General features: G+C 34.9%; 1 protein-coding gene across 1 annotated transcript in view; it reads right to left on the bottom strand.

Moving 5' to 3' along the window:
* Window positions 1-20517, bottom strand: part of CFAP47 (cilia and flagella associated protein 47) — a 965255-nt gene that overhangs the window by 570766 nt on the left and 373972 nt on the right. The window contains exons 38-39 of the mRNA XM_036744194.1: window positions 8901-9019; window positions 4366-4516 (exon numbers count right to left, since the gene is read on the bottom strand). Of these exons, the coding sequence (XP_036600089.1) occupies window positions 4366-4516; window positions 8901-9019 (270 nt within the window). The remainder of the gene's footprint in view (window positions 1-4365; window positions 4517-8900; window positions 9020-20517) is intronic.

Raw genomic sequence — 20517 nt, forward strand, 5'->3', positions numbered from 1 at the left:
AGTAATCCCTTAATTTCCGATTCTTTGTCACTACTAATTTGCACGTATGTGTCCTTTTGCTCTTTCTTTGATTTTCTGGGATATAGGCCTGGCATCAGCATCAGTTGAGTGAAAGGGTATGCATAGTTTAATAGCTTAGGGGGGCATAATTGTAAACTAGTTTACAAAATGTCTATCTATATGAATTCCCAGCTCTACAAACAGTACATTATTAATGTGCCTTTTTCTAATAGATTCTGCAAAATTTATCATGTTCATATTTTGTTAACTTTGCCAATTCGATGGGTATTAGAACTTTAGACTTGCTTTAATTTGAATTTCTATAATTATTAGTAATTTGGAACATTTTTTATACTGACTACTTGAATTTCTTCCTTTGCAAACTACTTGTTTATCAACAGATCCTTTGACCATTTAATCAACTAGAGAGTAGACTTTTTTTATAAATATAAATCAGCTCCTTTATATCTTGGAATTTATGAATTTTTCAAATAAAAATGACAATGTGGAGCAGCTACGTGATGCAGTGAGTAGATCACTGGCCCTGGAGTCAGGAGGACCTGAGTTAAAATCCAGCCTCAGATGCTTGACATGCTTCCTAGCTATGTCACCTTGGGCAAGTCACTTAACCCCAATTGCCCTGCCTTCCTCCTACAAAAAACAAACAAACAAATGACATAATGTGAGATAACTATGTTGGATTTTGTAATCACAAGCCAAATGATATTGACACAAAAAAGTTAGGTCTACAGGCTCTAGTTAAAAATGTGACCCATTTTGTAATTTGGATACAAATGACTGAGATGCTTTATATAGTTTTTCAAGGTGTTATAAGAGTAATCAACCTTATTTTAAAATTCCTTTAAAAAGACTGTATGTAATATGTGAAATATGGAGTTAGGGTATTGAGCACATATTATTACTAATAATAAATAATTCATAAAAGTATTAGTATTAGAAACATTTTTGAGCTAAAAGAAGAAACTGCTATATTTCTTAGTGGTTCAAATAAAGATGAAACAAGTAAATTTACTCCTGAAACTTCCAAATTTTGCAGATATTTTTAAAAAACTGAGTAATAAGCATAACTTGAAAAAATCCCTCATACTCATATTCTATCCACAAAGATAACATAACAGTGCTTAGGTAATACTTGGAGCTATGGATGATAAACTTAAAAATATTTATTCTCAAATTTCAAAAAAATACCTGCCTTGCAAATGAAATTAGAAAATGTTAGTCCTGATCATTAATCATATGGCCTCTCTACAGAAGCAATTCTCACTTTATTTTCAAGAACTAGATATTTCTAAACATAATGGATAAACGAATTGTTTGTCACAAGTGAATATATGTTTGGTCTCAGTCATCTGAAAAAGAAAAATTAATAGACTTGTTTATTGAAACAAGCATTTGGATCTGAAAATCGTATTGTGTTTTGTTTATAAAGAGTCCTCTGGTTTGTCAAATAAAAACAATACAAAATGTATTACTCTTCATGACATTTTATTTTTGAGAAATTGGGTTTTCTAATGTAGTAAAGGCAAAACAATAATTAGAATTATAGGTTGAAAATAATTGTAAGTAGCATCATCAATAACACTACTATTTTTTTAACTTATTTTACACAGCATTCTAAAGATGTGGAGCCCACTATATTTCCAGGATATTCATTCTACTTTTGGCTATCCCTAGTGCTAATTGCCCCCCAAGACCTCACACAACCCTTCTTCTGGGCTAGGGTGATGCCCAGGGAAGAACAAAACTACCTTATAAAGCCACCTGTTCCCCTAGATTAAACTCATGAAGTCCCTACTTCCCATATCAAGCACATACTTCTTATCTTATGAAAGTACTCTTTACTGGAACTCCTCTCAACCTCTACCTCTATTCCACTGGAGTGAGACCTTCTATCCAGCTCCCTAGTCTTAATATCTCCCTTTAGCTGTTTCCTATATTCACTTGCAGTGACATTTTGCTTTCTCTCTTTTTCTCTCTTTCTCAATTTTTATTTTAAAATTTTATTTTAAAATTGATTTTGTTTATAAATTTCTTTTTTTTTTTTTTTTGCTTTTTGGCAGGGCAGTTGGGGTTAAGTGACTTGCCCAAGGTCACACAGCTAGTACATGTGTCAAGTGTCTGAGGCCGGATTTGAACTCAGGTCCTCCTGACTCCAGGGCCGGTGCTCTACTGACTGCGCCACCTAGCTGCCCCATAAATTTCTTTTTTATATCATACATATTTCCCATTATATTCCTTCCCTTCCTCTCCCCAGAAATCCATCTCTTATTAAAAGAGAACAAAGGTAGAGGGGGGAAATGGGAAATAAGGATAGGACAATGGAGGGGGTGAAGGGATGACAGTTTGGCAAAACTAACCAGCACCCTGAAAACATTTCACATTATGTATACGGTGTTCTTCACTCAAAAGCCCACATCTTCGCGGAGAAGGCAAAGAGATGCCTTCTCATGTATCTTTGCTCAGAATGTATTTTTGTATTATTGCATTCAATTTTGATTGTTTTCTTGTTCTTTCATTTTCTGTAAAATGGCGATAATGATAGCATCTACTTCACAAGGTTGTTGTGAGGATTAAATGAAGTGGTTAGTAAACCTTAAAGCATTGTACAATTACTAGCTATTATCATAGGCATTGTGAATACTGTTTTCCAGGTTCCTGAATCTAGTAAAATGAAGTTCAATAAGTATAAATGCAAAGTTTTACTATTGGGTACAAAAACTCAACTTCATAAATATAATTTGAGGAAGGTACGTTATATAACAGTTTTGTGAAAAATATCTGGGGAATCTTAGTGGATGGCAAGTTCAATACTTAAATAAGTAGTGGGATATTTCAGCCTAAAGCAGCTAATGTAATCTAAGACTACATGAATAGTTCCAGATATAAGACCATCAGTTTTCTGTGCTTTGTTCTGGTCAGACCACATCTGGAGAACTGAGCTCAATACTGAGTACCAGTTCAGGAAGGAAACTGATAAACTGAAGTATTTCAAAAGGAGAGCAACCCAGATGGTGAAGGATTTTGGGTCAAAATCATATGAGAACTGGATGAAGGAACAGGGTAAGAGAAGACTCAGGGATGAGGGGAGGGGGAATGGTGGAGAATGATATTTTCTTCAATTACTTCAGCGTCCATCATATGGAAGAGTGATTGGACTTTTTATATCTGGCCTGAGAGTGCAGAACAACATGAAATGGGAAGTAGAAAGTGATGAGTTTAGGATTGATAGGAGGAATATTTTCTAACATCGAGAGTTAGCCAAAAGTAGAATGAATATCCTGGAAATATCCACATCTTTAGAAGTTTTCATGTTAAGACTATATGATTACTTATAGGTATATTGCAGTGAGGATTTCTTTTCACATGTTTTGAAGTAGATGGTTTAAGGACTCGCACCCACTCTAAAATTTTGTGATTTTGTGATTTTTGTTCTCTAACAAAGACATATAAAATGAGATTTATATTCACTTAAGGATTATCTGTGGGTTTTGAAACCTTTCAGATTAATCATATGCTTTATAAATCTTACTCTGATAAGAGATTTTGCTTCCTCAGATTTACATGGTTAAGAGTGGCAATTCATAACAATACAAACTTGGGAAGGAATAAAAGTCAAAATTGGCCAAGGAGTAATCCTAAGCCTAAGTCACAGATTCACTGGTAGCTCAACTAAAGTACACTCTAGGTTCAGGTCCAGTTGACTAATTTGAAACATCCTCCCCTCCTCCTGAGTGTTTACATTCTAAGTCAACAATTATAAAGTTATCTTCTCATCCCTCTACATCTGTGCATCCTCTTCTCAGAAAATACCTGCCTCATATTACAAATATTAGTAGGTCACCATAACATAAGAAATATGCACATAAAATTATTCTGTAAAAAAAATGAAAAAATTGAAGGGAAATTGGCTGAAATCAGCACCTATGATACTAGCAATAATAAACTATTTCTACTATGATTGCTTAATATGTAGAACTGGTATTATTGCTTTTTGGTGGATCAGATACTAGAATAAATATAAGCTTTTAAAAGTTGTCTCCAAAGGAAAATTTGCTATAATGGATCTTTTTTTCCTTGACTTTCATTATATGTTTAGGTATTCATTCCTATGAGGAAGGAGAGCAACATCAGAAGAATAGTTAGAGAAACAAAGGCAAGAAATTGCAACAGATGGAATATTTTTATACATTATACATAATATATATATATACACATATAATACCTACTGTAGAAATAAAAGAGCAAAGAAATATTTACTTTTAATGTCTATGGGATGTAGTAGAGATATTAATACAACTTTATATGAGATAATCGTAATAAATCACAGGTACAAAATTAACTTACCATGGCTTTAAAATTAGTGACTTCAGCCTTAAGAGCAAAAGTCATTGTAGTACCTCTCTTGCCACTCTTAGTTTTAGAAATTAACATCAGTATAGCTTCAGCAGGATGTATAAAGCGACTAGTAAATGCCACATTAATATAAACTTGATCTCTAGTTCACAAGATTAAAAAAAGAAGAAAAGTAGAAATCAATCAATAAATATTTACTAGGATCTTATTATATTTTAGCATTTAACTATACTTACTACATTATGCTAAGTGCTAGAGATATAGAGACACTAAATAATACAAAAGTTTATAGCTTAGTATCAAACAAGAGACAAATATGATACAAGTCAGAATGAATAAAGTACATAGAAAATAAGTCAAAGAAGGATGACAAGTAGTGAAGCATAAGCACTATGTGAATGCGAATTATTATTGATATTATTTTTCTGACATCTTTCCCATATTTTCCACATTTAAGAGAAATATGTGAATCTTGGCTCGTTCCTGTTGCCTGCACAGTTTTGGACAACCACACATAAATCTAAACACATTTTCCCATAGATTTTTGTTAATCCATAAGAAGTTTTCTAAATATTATTGAGATTTTCTTAATGAAATTTTCTCAGATGCCTTGTAAAAATTAATAAGAGAAAAAACAGAAGTCCTTTTATTCCTAATCAAGACTTGATTATCACTAGACTTGTAAAATCAAGCCTGATTTTTATAATGTTTTATAAGGTAGTTAATTCATTGTAGGGAAACTAGAATTGTACTTTAAGAGAAAACAGAAGTAACATTTAAGATTTCCTGCTTCCTAAGAAAGCATATTTCAAATGTTTTCATAAAAAATATGGTTCATATTACGGTCCTTGCAAATAATATCATCCAACTCCCCATTTTCTATAAAAGAGATCTTAAACCCAAAGAGTTGAATTGACTCACCTAAGGTTACACACATAAAAAAATAGGCAAACTTAAATTAATAGGTAAACAGGTAAAAATCAAGACATTTTTAAGTACTCCAATACATGTCAGGTACTGTGCTAACTGCTAAGGTTACAAAGTAAAAACAAAGAACAGTGCCTCCTCTCAAGAAGCTTACATTCTAATGGGAGATACAATATACAAAAATCAATAGCTACAATATGAGTACAGGGTAGATGGAAAGTAACCTTAGTCGGGGAAGGCACTAGCAGCTATGGGGGAATAGGAAAAGTCTCCTGGAGGATATAGGACTTCAGCTGAGTCTTAAAGGAAGTCAAGCATTCTAAGAGTGAAGTGTAATGAGGGAGAACGTTCCTGTGCAAAGGCATGGAGACGTGAGTTTATTTTATATCCTGCAGCTTTGCTAAAGTTGTTCATTGTTTAAAGTAGGTTTTTAGTTGATTGTCTAGGGTTCTCTAAGTTTTCCATTATATCATTTGGGAAGAGTAATATTTTTGTTTAATTCCTTTTTCTTGTCTCATTTCTATACCTAGCATTTCTAACACGATATTGAATAATAGTGATAATGAACATCCTTGCTTCACCCCGATCTTACGGGAAGGCTTCTGTCCATTACAGATAATGCTTGCTCTTGGTTTTAGATAAATATTACTTATTTTAAGAAAGAATGCATTTATTACCATGCTTTCTAGTGTTTTATACTTAAAAAAATGAAGATGGGAAGGTGCAGTATATGAACACCAGAATGGCTAAATCAAGACCTAACACTGAATACAAAACTGGAAATAGAGTCGTATGCAGAATTGCAAGTGTATTTCTATAGTTTGTTTGGTTTTACATGCTTATAGATTCCTTTAGCTATAGAGTTGTCTATTTGGTGTGGTAAATGCATAATGGTCAAAGATTGTGCTTCGTAGGAAAGAAAACTAGCACACCATCTTCTTCCAATAGATGGTTTATAGAGCATAATGATTCATAATGATGTTAGTTTTCCTTAAAAAAGTTTAAAAACATAAAGAATGTATTTTAAAAAGCTAACATTATTAGAATCAAACATCCAGGAAAAATTAAATGTAAAGAATCATTTTAATAGTTTATTTTTTGGTTTGGGGCAGTTTTATTTTATTTTTAATGTTAAAAGGATAACTGTATCAAATAGTGTTCTCCCTTCACTTAGAATGAAAAATAAGAAAATGAATTAAATGGAACACAAAGTTAGTTTACTGTTTTGGAAAAACTGATACTGAAAACTTACAAAAAACAAGAATACATTGCAAATGTCATGGAATTTCTTCTAATAATATTTTACAAGAGAATAGATTATCACCTAGTTGTGATGTAAGGTACATGTCTTGTTTGAAGGCAAAGTAGAGACAAAATGATTGAGTTTGTTTTTTCCCCTACTCTAGTATTTCATTGGTAACTTCTCATTACCCTCATGCTAACTTCTTTGCATTTACTTTAGCACTTTACAAAGCATTTTCCACATAACCTTTAAAGATCGATAGTATGTTATTCACATTTCACATATCATGAAATTACTGATCGGAGAAGTTAAATAACATCCCCAGGCAGCATAGTTGCCAAGTGTTGATGCCAGGATTCAAAACCATATCTGCTAACTCCATGTCTAAAGCTTTTTTTAAAAAATTACCTTTACGCTGTTGCACCTTATAACATTCACATTTAAATATATTTTCATTAACTAAAAAAATACGGTGTTTCCTACCATCCTTCATTTAACATTTTGTTTTCTGATATAATACTATCTGAAGATAACAGAGTTTGTCAAATTCACTAGAACTTTACTATAATGGAGCAAAATTCATTAGAAAGAAGATGCTCCTTTGAATCCATTCAAGAAGATTTAGTCACTTAAATATCAAAATCCTCTACATAAAAATTGCTCTTACAGGAACCAATGTTACAATAAAGTTCTAAAATAGCAACACTATGCAAGAGCAGGAAGAAATTGAGTGATGTTCCACCCTGTTCCTCCAGCCTTAGTGAGTGCATTTCCCTGGCTGTGCATATTTCCTATATTTATGTCCATTCTCAAATGTTCTCTCTTCCTTCAGCCAACCATTTTCACGTTTTCTCTCACTTTGGTAATGTGGGGATCAGTTGGTAAGATGAAGAAGAATATACTCCTGTATTTATGGAAAGATTTTAATTGCTATTTATATTGGATGTCATTGCTTTGAACTGAAGGGTTCTCTGATTGCTCTGGTAAAAAGTAAACATGGTCGGGAAGATTAATTTATAAGCTGTGATTCTGAATAAATGTTGACCTAAAGCACACCTTGAAATTGGCATAGTTTTAAGAGTTCACATTTGAAGAGAGGCCCATTCTACATGGTTTTTTTTAATATTAGTTATGAAATTCATTGATCCCAAACGCTTAGAGAACATAATCTAGGTCAATAGAATGACATAAGCTAAAGTCGAATTTTAAATACCATTTAGTGGCAAACTAGAAAATTCATCATCATTATGTTTTCTTGGGACTGCTAGGTGGTTCAGTGGATTCAAGAAGACTTATCTTCCTAATTTTAAATCTGTCCTCAGACAATACTATCTGTGTTACCCTGGGCAAGTCATTTGACCCTATTTTCTCAGTTTCTTGATCTGTAAAGTGAGCTGGAGAAAGAAATGGCTAACTACTCCAGTAGTTTTGACAAGAAAACCCCAAATGGGGTAACAATCAGACACAATTGAAAATGAGTGAACAACATTTTCTCACTGTAAAGAAGAAACTATTTGCCCTTTAAAACCATGACAGACTAAGTGAATTTCTTGATTGGCTAAATATTCATGAATTAATTAATGAATTAATGAATTGGAAACTTATGCTTGTCTTGATTTTACTATTCTCAAATTTCTGATTGAATGAGAATCTTTGCCCTCAGTGGGGCCACACCAAAGTAGCATTTAAGATTCTCATAGTTTTAAAATTGCTCTTCTAAACCCTTGAGACAGCATACTTCTTGGTGTCTTTACCACATACTCTAGATAGGGCTATAACCAGAGATATGAAATACAAAGAATCTGACAAAAATGAAATAAATCTAATGAAGGCAACTGGTGGTACAATATATAGCTTGCTAAGCCTTCTGTCAGGAAGACCAAAGTTCAAATCCAGCCTCATATACTTACTCATTGTACAACCTTAGAAAATTCATATAACCTTTGTTGGCCTCAATTTCCTCAACTGTAAATTGGGGATAATGAGAGAACCAACTTCCCATGGCTATAGTGAGGATAAAATGTGATAATATTTGTAAAGGGCTTAGCACAGTGCCTAGAACATAATACGTATTTAATAAATTTTTGTTTCCTTCCTAACACAAAAGATTATTAATTACACAGAAGTAAAATTAAACTTACATGTTTACATAAAAGGAAAATATATTTCTTTTGGCAAACCAGCCTTTAAAAAAAAGAAAAATATTGCACATATGAATTCTGAAAAGTTCATTGATGTCTAACTGAAAGCCTGTCATTATGTGTCTCAAAAAAAAGTCAGATTATAAGCACATGCACATGCCCCTTATTAAAACACTGGTGTTAATTTTATCAAAGGCAAAGAGAAATTTCCTTACCTTGAAGCAATGGTTATAACACTCTTATATTTTTCAGGCAATGAAAAATCTGCCGCATCCCAGCCTATAATTCTAGTATTATATACTAAATTTTTAGAGCTTGGATTATTCAGAAGAATCTACAATAGAAGATATGTTGCAATTATTAGACCACATTAAAAATATGCAGGTAAGTCATGATCATAAGACAATAAGATCACGAGATGTGGATTTGAAAATAACTTTAGAGATAAGCTAGTCTCATTCTCTCATTTAACATATGAGAAAACTGAAATCCAGAGAGATTAAATAGTAAATAATAGAGCTGGAATTCAAACCTATGTCTTTGAATTCCAAACCAAGTACTCTTGACATGATCTCCGAAATAAAAATGAAAGAATCATAGAATTGGATCTGAATCTAACCTCCTAATTTTACAGTGGAAAAAAACTGAACAGTAAAAGTGAGATGACTTATCTGGGAGACCTGAGTTCAAATCTCATCTCAGACACTTGTTGGCTATGTGATCTCAGGCAAGTCCTTCAACTTCTGTATGCCTCAGTTTCCTCAATTGTAAAATGAGGATCATAGTAGCATCTATCTCCCAGGGTTATTGTAAGGATAAAATGAAATAATATTCACCAAAAAAGCACTTAGCACAATACCAGGTACACAATAGGTACTTATTACATGCTCATTTCCTTTCTTCCTGCCTAATGTAAAATGAAAATTCCTCAGTGTAATATTTAATTCCCTCTATGGTCTGGCTCAAGCCTAACTTTCTAGGATTATTCAACATTATTCCTCTTTATGCTTTTTTTATTACAGTCAAACTGAGCTACTTCTTATTCTGTATGCATAGCATTCCCTCTCCTTGACCTTCTCCCCTCTCATTTCTTCCTCACTTCTCTCTCTTACAATCCCAATTTTATATATATGTATACATACATATATACATATATATACATATACATACATATATACACATATATGTATATCACATATGTATATGTATATACATGTATATATATATATATATATCATAAAGTCATTCCTTCCTCATTGTCAGAGCTCTCTCCCTGTTTAAATTATCATATACCTACTATCTACTCACTAGAATACAGGCTCCTAAAAAGCAGGGTCTATATTTATCTTTCACATAGTAGATACTTAATAAACACTTGTTAGATCAGATTCAATTGGAAAAACATCAATTGTGCAAAGCAGTACCTACTATTTACTCCAATGCTAATCTTGGTTCACTAATTTGGTTAATAATTACCCTTCTGTGGCAACCCTCGATATAGCTGTACATCAACCATTAACGGTAGAAGTGTCAAGGCCAAAAGGCCATGTAGAATGGAATCAAAAATCTTAGCTAAAGAAAAAAATAAAATATTATATGTACAGTTTAACTGCATATTTTCCACACATTTAAAATAAATGTAAAATCTCAAGGTAAATAAAAAGGAAAGAAAAAAATATGGATGTGTCTTATTTTGTCTAACATCAATAATGCATGTATAAGCAATGGACTTAAGCTAGATTTGGCACATTAAATATATGTTTTTAGCACAAGTAGTTTTCAACTTTTAAACAATAAAAAAACAATTATCTCAGATATAACTATTATTTTGAATCAGCTGCTACTTTGAATCAGTGTAATTAGAATATACTTTTATATACTTTGTCCTTAGAGATAAACTCTAATCATATCTTTTATTATAAAAGATAAGCATATGGTTCAAGAAATTTGAAATTTGTATTTTGGGTTGTAAAATTAATATGCAAATGTTTTAATATAGTGACTAGAATCTGTTTTGTTACATTAAAATCCAATTCTTTTGTGTTGTGCAATAGAAAAAAGAACATATTTGAAGCTTTCCAAATAAATTGATAATTAACATTTTCACAAGTATCATGAGCTGTGGAAACTCAGTAAGTGTAAGTAGGTTCCAACATACTATCCCTATTGATTTGCATGTGAGAATTGGCATAAAGCATCATCAAGGATGTGTATGACCAATCGATCCATGGCTAATCTATCAATCAATATTTATTAAGTGCCTACTACAGCCAAACACTGTCCTAATTGCTGGGGATACAAAAAGAGGCAAAAGATACTTCCTGCTCTCAAAGAGGTTACAGTCTAATAGACGAGACAACATGGAAACAAATATATACAAAGCAAGTTCTATACAGGACAAATAGGAAATAATTAATAGGTTGGGAAAGCTTTCTATAAAACGTTGGATTTTAGTTGGGACTTAAAGAAAGCCAAGGAGGTCAGTAAATTGGAGTGGAGGAGGGATAGTGTTCTAGGGATGATGGACAGCCAGAGAAAATGCGAGACCCAAAGCCAGATTTTGTGGAACAGACAGAAAGCCAGTGTTGCTTGATCAAGGAAACAAGGTAGTGGAGAATAAGCAGGAGGGGGCTAAGTTATGAAGGGCTTTGAATGCCCAGCAGAGCATTGTGGGCAATATGAAGCCATTGTAATTTATTGAGAAAAGATAGGCTGGTCACTCAATTCAAAAATTCAACAAGCATTCAAATGCCTACTACGTACAAGGTGAAAAGCAGGTGTCATACTAAGTAGAGCTGATCTTAAACTCGGGGAAGCACTGGGTTCATATCCTGTTTCTAACACAACTTGATGATATGAACTTTTAAGAGGTATGTAATGTCTCAGCGCCCCCAAGCGACTCTCTAAGATCCTAAGCTGCAAAGCTGGTGCCACCTTTTGTCCACTTAAGCCTTCTGTGAGAGAAGAAAAAGGAGAAGGAAAAAAAAAACTTGACCCCAGTAAGGAAAAGGAAACCTTGTAGATGACTTGGTAAAGTTTGGAGAAATAATGTAGGTGAGAGGTTGACTTCAGGGAGGAGGAATTTGCAAAATTTGGAATCTATTGCAGAAAATTTGAGAGATATTGAGGAATACTTAGAAGTAAATGATTTCCAGGCCCAGGTACTAATTATATTTCTACTTTAGGGTTGAAAAAGAATCAGGAAAAGGCTAATTAAGAAGGATATAAAAAGATTAAAGAAGATTAAAGCACATTAGGGAGTGGACCTGAAATAGGTAGCATTTGGCAGAACAAGGCAAGGTAAACAAGACAAGGTAAATGGAAGGATTAAAGGAATAGCTAATTGATAAAGTGGACTGATGGGGTAGCTATGGAGTTGTTGAAATAAAGAAAAATAATTTGAATGGGTTGTCAAATTATTAAGAGGTAATAATTGGCTATAAATGTTTTAACCTGTAGCTTAGGATTGAGGTATAATCACCCACAAGCAGTTAAAGGCAATAAGAATGAAAATTTCAACAACAATGGAGAGCATAGAAAATTATTGATCCAGTCTATAATGTTTAATGGGAGGAAAAATTATATCTGAGACTGAGAAAGGGAGACTTGACCCTTGTCAGATGGATGGAGAATAAAAAGTTTAACCCACAGGAAAAAGGGAAGGGAAAGGACAGCTATATAACTAGTTTTTACATGGTTCAGAGGCCCTTTCTGGAGAGAGAGATACTTTGAAGAGGAAGAAACTTCTCACTCTTCCAAGAATGATATAGAAAAAGCATAGGAAAAGGGGGTGGAGCCAAGATGGCAGCTGGAAAGCAGAGTCTTGCTTAAGTTCTCCCCCAAATCCCTCCAAACACCTGTAAAAATGGCTCTGAATAAATTCTAAAGCTGCAGAACCCACAAAATAGCAGAAGGAAGCAGGTCTCCAGCCCAAGACAACCTGGATGGTCACTAGGAAGTGTCTATCGCATTGTGCTGGGAGCAGAGCACAGCCCAAGGTTGGCCATGCCAGGACCAACCAGACCAGGAGTTAGGTAGGCAGAGCAGACCTTAGGGCCATCAATCACTGAGCTGTAACAGTTACCAGACTTCTCAACTCACAAATGCCAAAAACAAATGAGCAGGTTAGTGAGAAAACTGCTGGATCCCTGGAAGAGAAGTGTGTGGTCTGGCCCCAGGCCCTGGGAGTGGCAGAGTTGGCCCAGAGGTGGTGGAGACAGCAACAGGAAGCTCCTGCAGCTCCTTCCGGAGTCCCTGGTCCATGTGGTAAGATGAATCAAGTGAGTGAATCAGAGCAGGAGAGCAGGGAGCCCTTTGCTGGTACAGAGGCAAGGTTCTCTTGTTTTGCCCTGCTTGGATTAGGTTCGTGGTCCTGGTTGGAAGTTCTTGGGGGAGGGAGAGCACTGGTGTGGCAGAGCTTGCTTGTGGTGACAGTGGAGTGGAAATAGCCCTGAAAACAGGAGTGCTGCCCCTAAAGCTTGGGACAAAGTACTCTCTACTCTACAAGCAGTCATACCCTGACAAAAAGTTCAAGGGTCAAGTAGCTGGCTGGGAACATGACCAGCCTCAGACTTAGATTCAGACTATAGAATCTTTTTTTTGATGACAAAGAAGATCAAAACATACAGCCCGAAGAAGTCAACAAGACAAAGTCAAAGTCAAAGAGCCTACATCAAAAGCCTCCAAGAAAAATATGAATTGGTCTCAGGCCATGGAAGAGCTCAAAAAGGATTTGGAAAAACAAAGCAAGTAAGAGAAGTAGAGGAAAAATTGGGAAGGCAAATGAGAGTGAGGCAAGAAAATCATGAAAATCAAGTTAATGACTTGCTAAATGAGACCCAAAAAATACTGAAGAAAATAACATCTTAAAAAAATAGACTAACCCAAATGGCAAAAGAGCTCCAAAAAGCCAATGAGGAGAAGAATGCCTTGAAAGGCAGAATTAGCCAAATGAAAAAAGAGGTCCAAAAGATCACCAAAGAAAATACTACCTTAAAAATTAGATTGGAGTAAGTAGAAGCTAGTGACTTTATGAGAAATCAATAAATTATAAAACAAAACTAAAGAGATGAAAAAAATGGAAGACAATGTGAAATGTCTCATTGGAAAAACCACTGACATTGGAAAATAGATCCAGGGGAGATAATTTAAAAATTATTGGACTACCTGAAAGCCATGACCAAAAAAAGAGCCTAGATATCATCTTTCAAGGAATTATCAAGGAAAACTGCCCTGATATTCTAGAACCAGTGGGTAAAATAGAAATTGAAAGAATCCACCAAACACCTATTGAAACAGATCCCCAAAAGAAAACTCTTAGGTAAACAAGAGAGAGAAATCATAAGGGACTTACTAAAGTTAAACTGTTTTGTTTACATTCCTACATGGAAAGATGATGTATATAATTCATGAGATCTTTCTCAGTGTTAGGTAGTGGAAGGGAATATACATATATATAGACAGAGGGCACAGGGTGAGTCGAATATGAAGGGATGATATCTTAAAAACATAAAATCAAATTAAGGGGTGAGAGAGAAATATATTGAGAGAGGGAGAAAAGGAAAGATAGAATGGGGTAAATTATCTCACATAAGAGTGGCAAGAAAAAGTGGTTCTGTTGGAAGGGAAGAAGGGGCAGGTGAGGGGGAATGAGTGAATCTTGCTCTCATTGGATTTGACTTGAGGAGGGAATAACATACACACTCAACTGGGTATCTTACCCCACAGGATTGTAGGGGAAGGGGATAAAAAAGGGGGGGGGGATAATAGAGGGGAGGGCAGATGGGGGAGGAGGTAATCAAAAGCAAACACTTTGGAAAAGGGACAGGGTCAAGGGAGAATATTGAATAAAGGGGGACAGGATAGGATGGAGGGAAATATAGTTGGTCTTTCACAACATGATTATTGTGGAAGTGTTTTGCATAATGATACATGTGTGATCTATGTTGAATTGCTTGCCTTCTTAGGGAGGGTGGGTAGGGAAGGAAGTGGGGAGAGAATTTGGAACTCAAAGTTCTAAAAGTGGATGCTCAAAAAAAAGTCGTTTTTGCATGCAACTGGGAAATAAGATATACAGGCAATGGGGCATAGAAATCTATCTCGCCCTACAAGAAAGTAAGGGAAAAGGGGATGGGGGGAGTAGGGTGACAGAAGGAAGGGCTGACTGTGGAATGGGGCAATCATAATATAGCCATCTTGGGGTGGGGGAGGGTAGAAATGGGTAGAAAATTTGTAACTCAAAATCTTGTGGAAATCAATGTTGAAAACTAAAAATATTAAATAATAAAATATGAAAAAATATAAAAAAGAAAAAGCATAGAAAGTGTGAGATGATCCAGTAAAGATCAAAAGAAGAGAAGAAAAATGGAAATAGTTGGTGATTCCTCCTTGTTCAAGGGTGCTGAGGCAGCTATTTGTTGACCTGGCAGCAATAACAGAGAGGTATGTTATCTTCCCAGGGCATGTATTCAAGACATCAATTAGTCAGTCAATAAATATTTACTTATTAAGTACCTACTGTATACACAGCTAGGTGATGCAGTGGATGGAACACGGGGGTTGGGGTAAGAAAGATCTAACCTCAGACACTTCCTAGTGGTGTGACCCTGGGCAAGTCGTTTAACCCCAATTTGCCTCAGTTCCTGTATATAAATATGTAATACACACTGGAGAAGGAAATAGCAAACTACTTAAGTGTTTTTGTCAAGAAAACCTCGTGGACCTCCATGGGGTCATGTAGAGTTGGACCCAAATGAGCAACAAACAACATGCCAGGCACTATTCTAAGCAGAAACAAAAAGAAAAAAAATCCCTTGTCCTCAAGGAGCTTACAATGTCATGAAGGGAGAGAATAAAACATGCAAACAAATAAGTACAAACAAGCTATATACTGGATAAAAAGAATTAAGTGGGGTTGGGGAGGGCTTCCTTTAGAAGATGAGAAGCTAAAGACGACAATTAAACAATATACTGGGAGGAAAAAAGAAAGATCAAAGAAGGGACATTGGCTTGAGGTGTATGAGGTGACAACAGAAAGGAGAAAGAGCTCCTCAGTTTATATTTAGCATGTTTTCTCTGCAAGGGAGATTGTCCGTTACACTGGAAATGACAAAGAAAAAATTATTAACGTAGAGTTAATACCCAAGAGAAGTAAGGGGATACCTGATTGCTCCTGATGATTTTGTCAACCGTCCCTAATGAGTTAAAAGCTGAGGTCCTGAAAGAACTGACAGGAATGATTATCAAAGTGTTGTCGAAGATATTTAAGAGATCATAAAGAAGAGGACACACACCAGAAGATAGGATAAGAGCCAATGCTGTCCTGATTTTCCAAAAAAGGGGAAGAGAATAGGATCAGTAAACAATAGGTTACTGAAACTGATTTTAATTCCTGAGAAAATCCTAGCCTGGATAACCCCAGATAACATTAGTGAACATTTTAGATAGGAAAATATTCTTTACAAAGAGCTGAAATAACTTCATCAAGAATAGAGCATTTCAGATTCATCTTATTTCCTTATATTAGAATATTAAACTACTATTGTCTGAAAGAAAAAAGCTCAATAACCAATGCTTCAAGTGCTTTGCTCTGTATTGCCTTGCTAATCTTTTATCATGTATCATAATTAAGATAAGAAATAATTGTGATTTATAGTAAGAATATAGGCCTGGGTTAAAAAAAAAACCTGTGTGTAAACAAACTGTGATGTAGTCCCAGAAAAATTTCTGTGTTAGTTAACCTAAGTGTAACTAAATCATTATAAAGGGTGTATCTTAAATATGTGGCTATAATAATAATACCTATATGTTAATCTTTATATTAAAATGATAAAGCAAGAGACATCAAATTGAGACATCAAAGGGCTAATTGAGACATCCTGGGAAGAATAAATTTAGGATGTTACAAAATTAGGACATAACGACCTGCAAAATGCCATCTTGCATGAGAACTTCTAGAGGATTTTTTTTTGCGCCATACGTGAATCAAGAGACTTATAAATAACTGTGAATTTTGTATCTTGGGGTCTCAGACCATACTGGATAGATTGTAGACCCCACCTTTGTTTCTCTTAATAAAGGTTGGTTTCTTTGCCCAGGGCAGCTGGGTGATACAATAGATGGTATGCTGGGCCTGGGGTCAAGAAGAATCATCTTTGTGAATTAAGATCTGAGCCACCTCTTGCTTAAACTAGTATAACCATTAGCTACTGTTCTGGAGTACAAAGTTGGCTTAGCATTCGCTCTTTTTTGTTTGGGAATTTGGGCATGAGCAGATTCCTCCTAAGTCATACATTTCGCCTCATACTATGAAGCCCTATGAAGTCCCTACCTTTCCCTTTTCCCTTCCTCTTCAAATTGGAGGCTGAAGTTTTGCAAGAGGATTCCATGTTCAATTAGAGGCAGCTAGGTGCCATAGTGAACAGAGTGCCAGACCTAGAGTCAGGAAGACTCATCTTCCCTGATTTCAAATCTGGCCTCAGACACTTACTAGCTGTGTAACCTTGGGCAAGTCACTTAACACTGTTTGCCTGAGTTCTCTCATCTGTAAAATGGGCTGGAGAAGGGAACGGCAAACTAGTGCAACATCTTTGCCAAGAAAACCTCAAAAAGGTATCACAAAATAATGACAACTCCATGTTGAATGTAACCTAGCCTGGCTATAACAAAGAGCTTATTTTCTAGGCAAGTAGAAAATGGGTCTAAGTCCATGTGAATCAATTTCTTTGATATTTTCAGGAATGAGCATAAGACAAAAGGTTATAAAAATCATAATTATAAATTCTCTTACACAGAGCTCACTGAGCAGGAGTGTTAACACCATTAGAGTACATCATCTCTCTTTCCAAACAACTGCTTCTCTTCCCCCTAAACCATTATAGACTTTTTGTTTCAAAATTACTAGATTCAAAGTCCTCTGCCCCTGCTTAAATATTGCAGTAGTTTCTTTCTCTTCGTGAGATTAAAACTCCCTGAATTTCCAGTAAAGGGAATTAACCCAATTATAGTTCAATTACAGTGGGATAAAGCCTATATGAGTGGAGAGAATGAAATGCAAGCAATATTGTAAAGGCAGAAGGAATTATCTGGAATTAATCTGGGCAACTGAAAAGATCATGGGGCCATTAACAAAAAAATGAAATTTGGAGGATGGACATGGGGTGGCACAGTGAATTGAGAGTTGGGTCTGGAGTCAGGAAGACCTGAGTTCAAATCCAACCTTACTGGCTGTGTGACCTTGGGCAAATCAATTAATTTCTCTTTACTCCAGTTTCCTCAAGTATAAAAAGAAAACAATAGTAGTACCTATCTCCAAAGGTTATTGTGAGATGCTAATTTGTAAAGCACATAATGCAGTGCCTGGAACATAGTAAGTACTATATATGTGTGTGTTTGTGTATGTGCATATGTATATATGTGTGTGTGTGTGAACATATATACGCCAGCCGAATTATTATTGTTTTCATTGTTATATCATGAGTAATGTTTTGAACATGTTGACTATGAGATGCCTATAGCACATTCGGGTTAAAACAATTTGGCCATCTGCTAACAGTACTGGATCAAAGTTCAGGATAGCGATCAAGACTAGCTAATTGTGAAGCAATCTGAAACGAAATGAAAAATACACATTTAAGAGCTATAAGACCACCAAGAGAGGCATCATGGAGAGAGAAGCTTCAAGATGCAGCATTAATGGGCTACCACACATAGTTGGCAGAAGAGAGTAATTCAGCAAAAGAGACTGAGAAAGAGTGATAGCTAGAAGAATCCAAGGGAAGTGAGAAAGTTTAGGAGGGGGTGGTTGATGGTGTCAAAAACTACAGAAAAATCAAGCAGAATGCAAACTGAGATAAGGATAATGATTTAACAGTGAAGAGATAATTCACAACCTTGGAGAGAACAGTTTCAACTGAATGCTGGAGTTAGAAATCAGTTTGCAAGGGATTGGGAAGGAAAAGGCAGATAAGGTCACATGGACAACCTGATTTAGAATTCACAAAATATTAAAAAGACTTTAAGGAAAGGCTCTAGCATATAGGCAATCTTCTTTGGAGAAGTACACAGGATGAGAAGGCATAGATGTGTTATAAACTTCCCTAGGTGAGGGAGTTCTTACCCCAACAAAATCGTGGGCTCACCAAAGTAATGAAATATAAAAAAAATCATTCTTTGAAAGGGAAAGAGGAGTTAGATGAACTTTTGTCTGTTGCTCTCATATCTATTGTAAAACTATGCTGTTATGCAACAAAATGGCAATTTATTTCAAACACCATTTTAATAAGGTTGAAATTTTCAAGATAATGTATTTATTTTTATATGAGTCTGCTTTCACCCTTTTCGAATGCCAAGAGTGGGTACTTAAAATGTACTTTGGAGTTCATCTCCATTTTATAGAACAGTGATGGAAAACCTTTCTGCCTGAGAAATTATAATTAAAAATCCCACTAGCCAGCATGTCACATTCAAAGACTTGAATAACACATTTAGCCTTGATTCTTACGTGATTGCTTTTCACATAAACTCTTTTCTCATATTCTTAAAAATCTAACTCTAAAGAAAATCTATTTGACTCTGCATGGCAAAATTTTTCTGTTTGTTTTTCCCTCCCCAATTAGTTTCAGCAGAGAGGTAGCCCATGAGCCCATTCCTCTTTCTTTCTCATATGGTAGTGTTCACAGTTCTTGAGGCCCTCAGCTCTTAATGCAAGTTTACGTTATCAAAAGAAATCAGGATGTGATGGGTCACAGTTGATTTGATTTATAAATTAATAAGTATGAAGTCAGTTATAATTTGGTCCTCTACCATATCCACTTAAAATAGAATCCACAATTTTTTTCTCCTTGATCCATAGTCACTGCCGATGCCTAATGAGGTATTATCACCAACGCTGTTCACTTTCTCTGTTGCTGCCGCTACTGAGACAGAGTCTGCATTCTCATGGATCCCTTTACAGCATAAGAATGGAATCAAAACACCTTATTTACATGGATGACATCCACTTAGTTTTAACCAAAACTATGTCAACAAAGATGCATCCAACAAATGACTGATTCATGCTAATTTGCTTATAGAAATGGAAGGGTTTAGATCGCATTTCAGGATTCGGTCAATGCCACCATAAATTACAAAAATATTATCATTATGGAGGCTAGGAGAACTGATTGACACTGATCATATAATAAAATGATGGAAACTGGGTATCTACCATTGCATATTGCAAAATGACCAAGTGGCCAAAATTATACACGAGAAACTCACTATTCTTTATACAAGAACATACTACAGATATAAACCCTCTGAACAATTAATAGCTCTCCAATTACTTAGTTTTATCTTTATTTCTGTAAGAAATGTTTTGAATTAACATTCTTATAGTTCTTGTGTGGTATTAGTCTTAGTAATTATGTTGAATAGAATATGTCTTTCTGTCTTTTCCTGAAGGGTTTTGTTGGTTAGATATAGAAATGCTCATGTTTTGTGTGAATATATTTTGCGTGCCACAATTTTGCTGATATTGTTAATTGGTTCAGTTAATTTTAGCTGATTCTGTGATTTTCCAAATAGAGAATCATATCATTTGCAAAAAGTGACAGTTTTGTTTCTTCTTTGCCTATATTTATTCCCTCAATTTCTTTTTCTTACCATTGCTAATAGCTTATGTATTTAGCACTATGTTAAATGGTGATCATTTGCACCCTTGTTTGAAATCAAATCTTATTAAATAGTACTCTTACCTTTATTTATATATATACATACATATACATATGTGTGTATATATGCATATATATATTCACATTTCTGGTTATGTATGTATGTATGTATGTATTTTAT

Source organism: Trichosurus vulpecula, chromosome 2, assembly GCF_011100635.1.
Source record: "Trichosurus vulpecula isolate mTriVul1 chromosome 2, mTriVul1.pri, whole genome shotgun sequence".
Lineage (NCBI taxonomy): Eukaryota > Metazoa > Chordata > Mammalia > Diprotodontia > Phalangeridae > Trichosurus > Trichosurus vulpecula.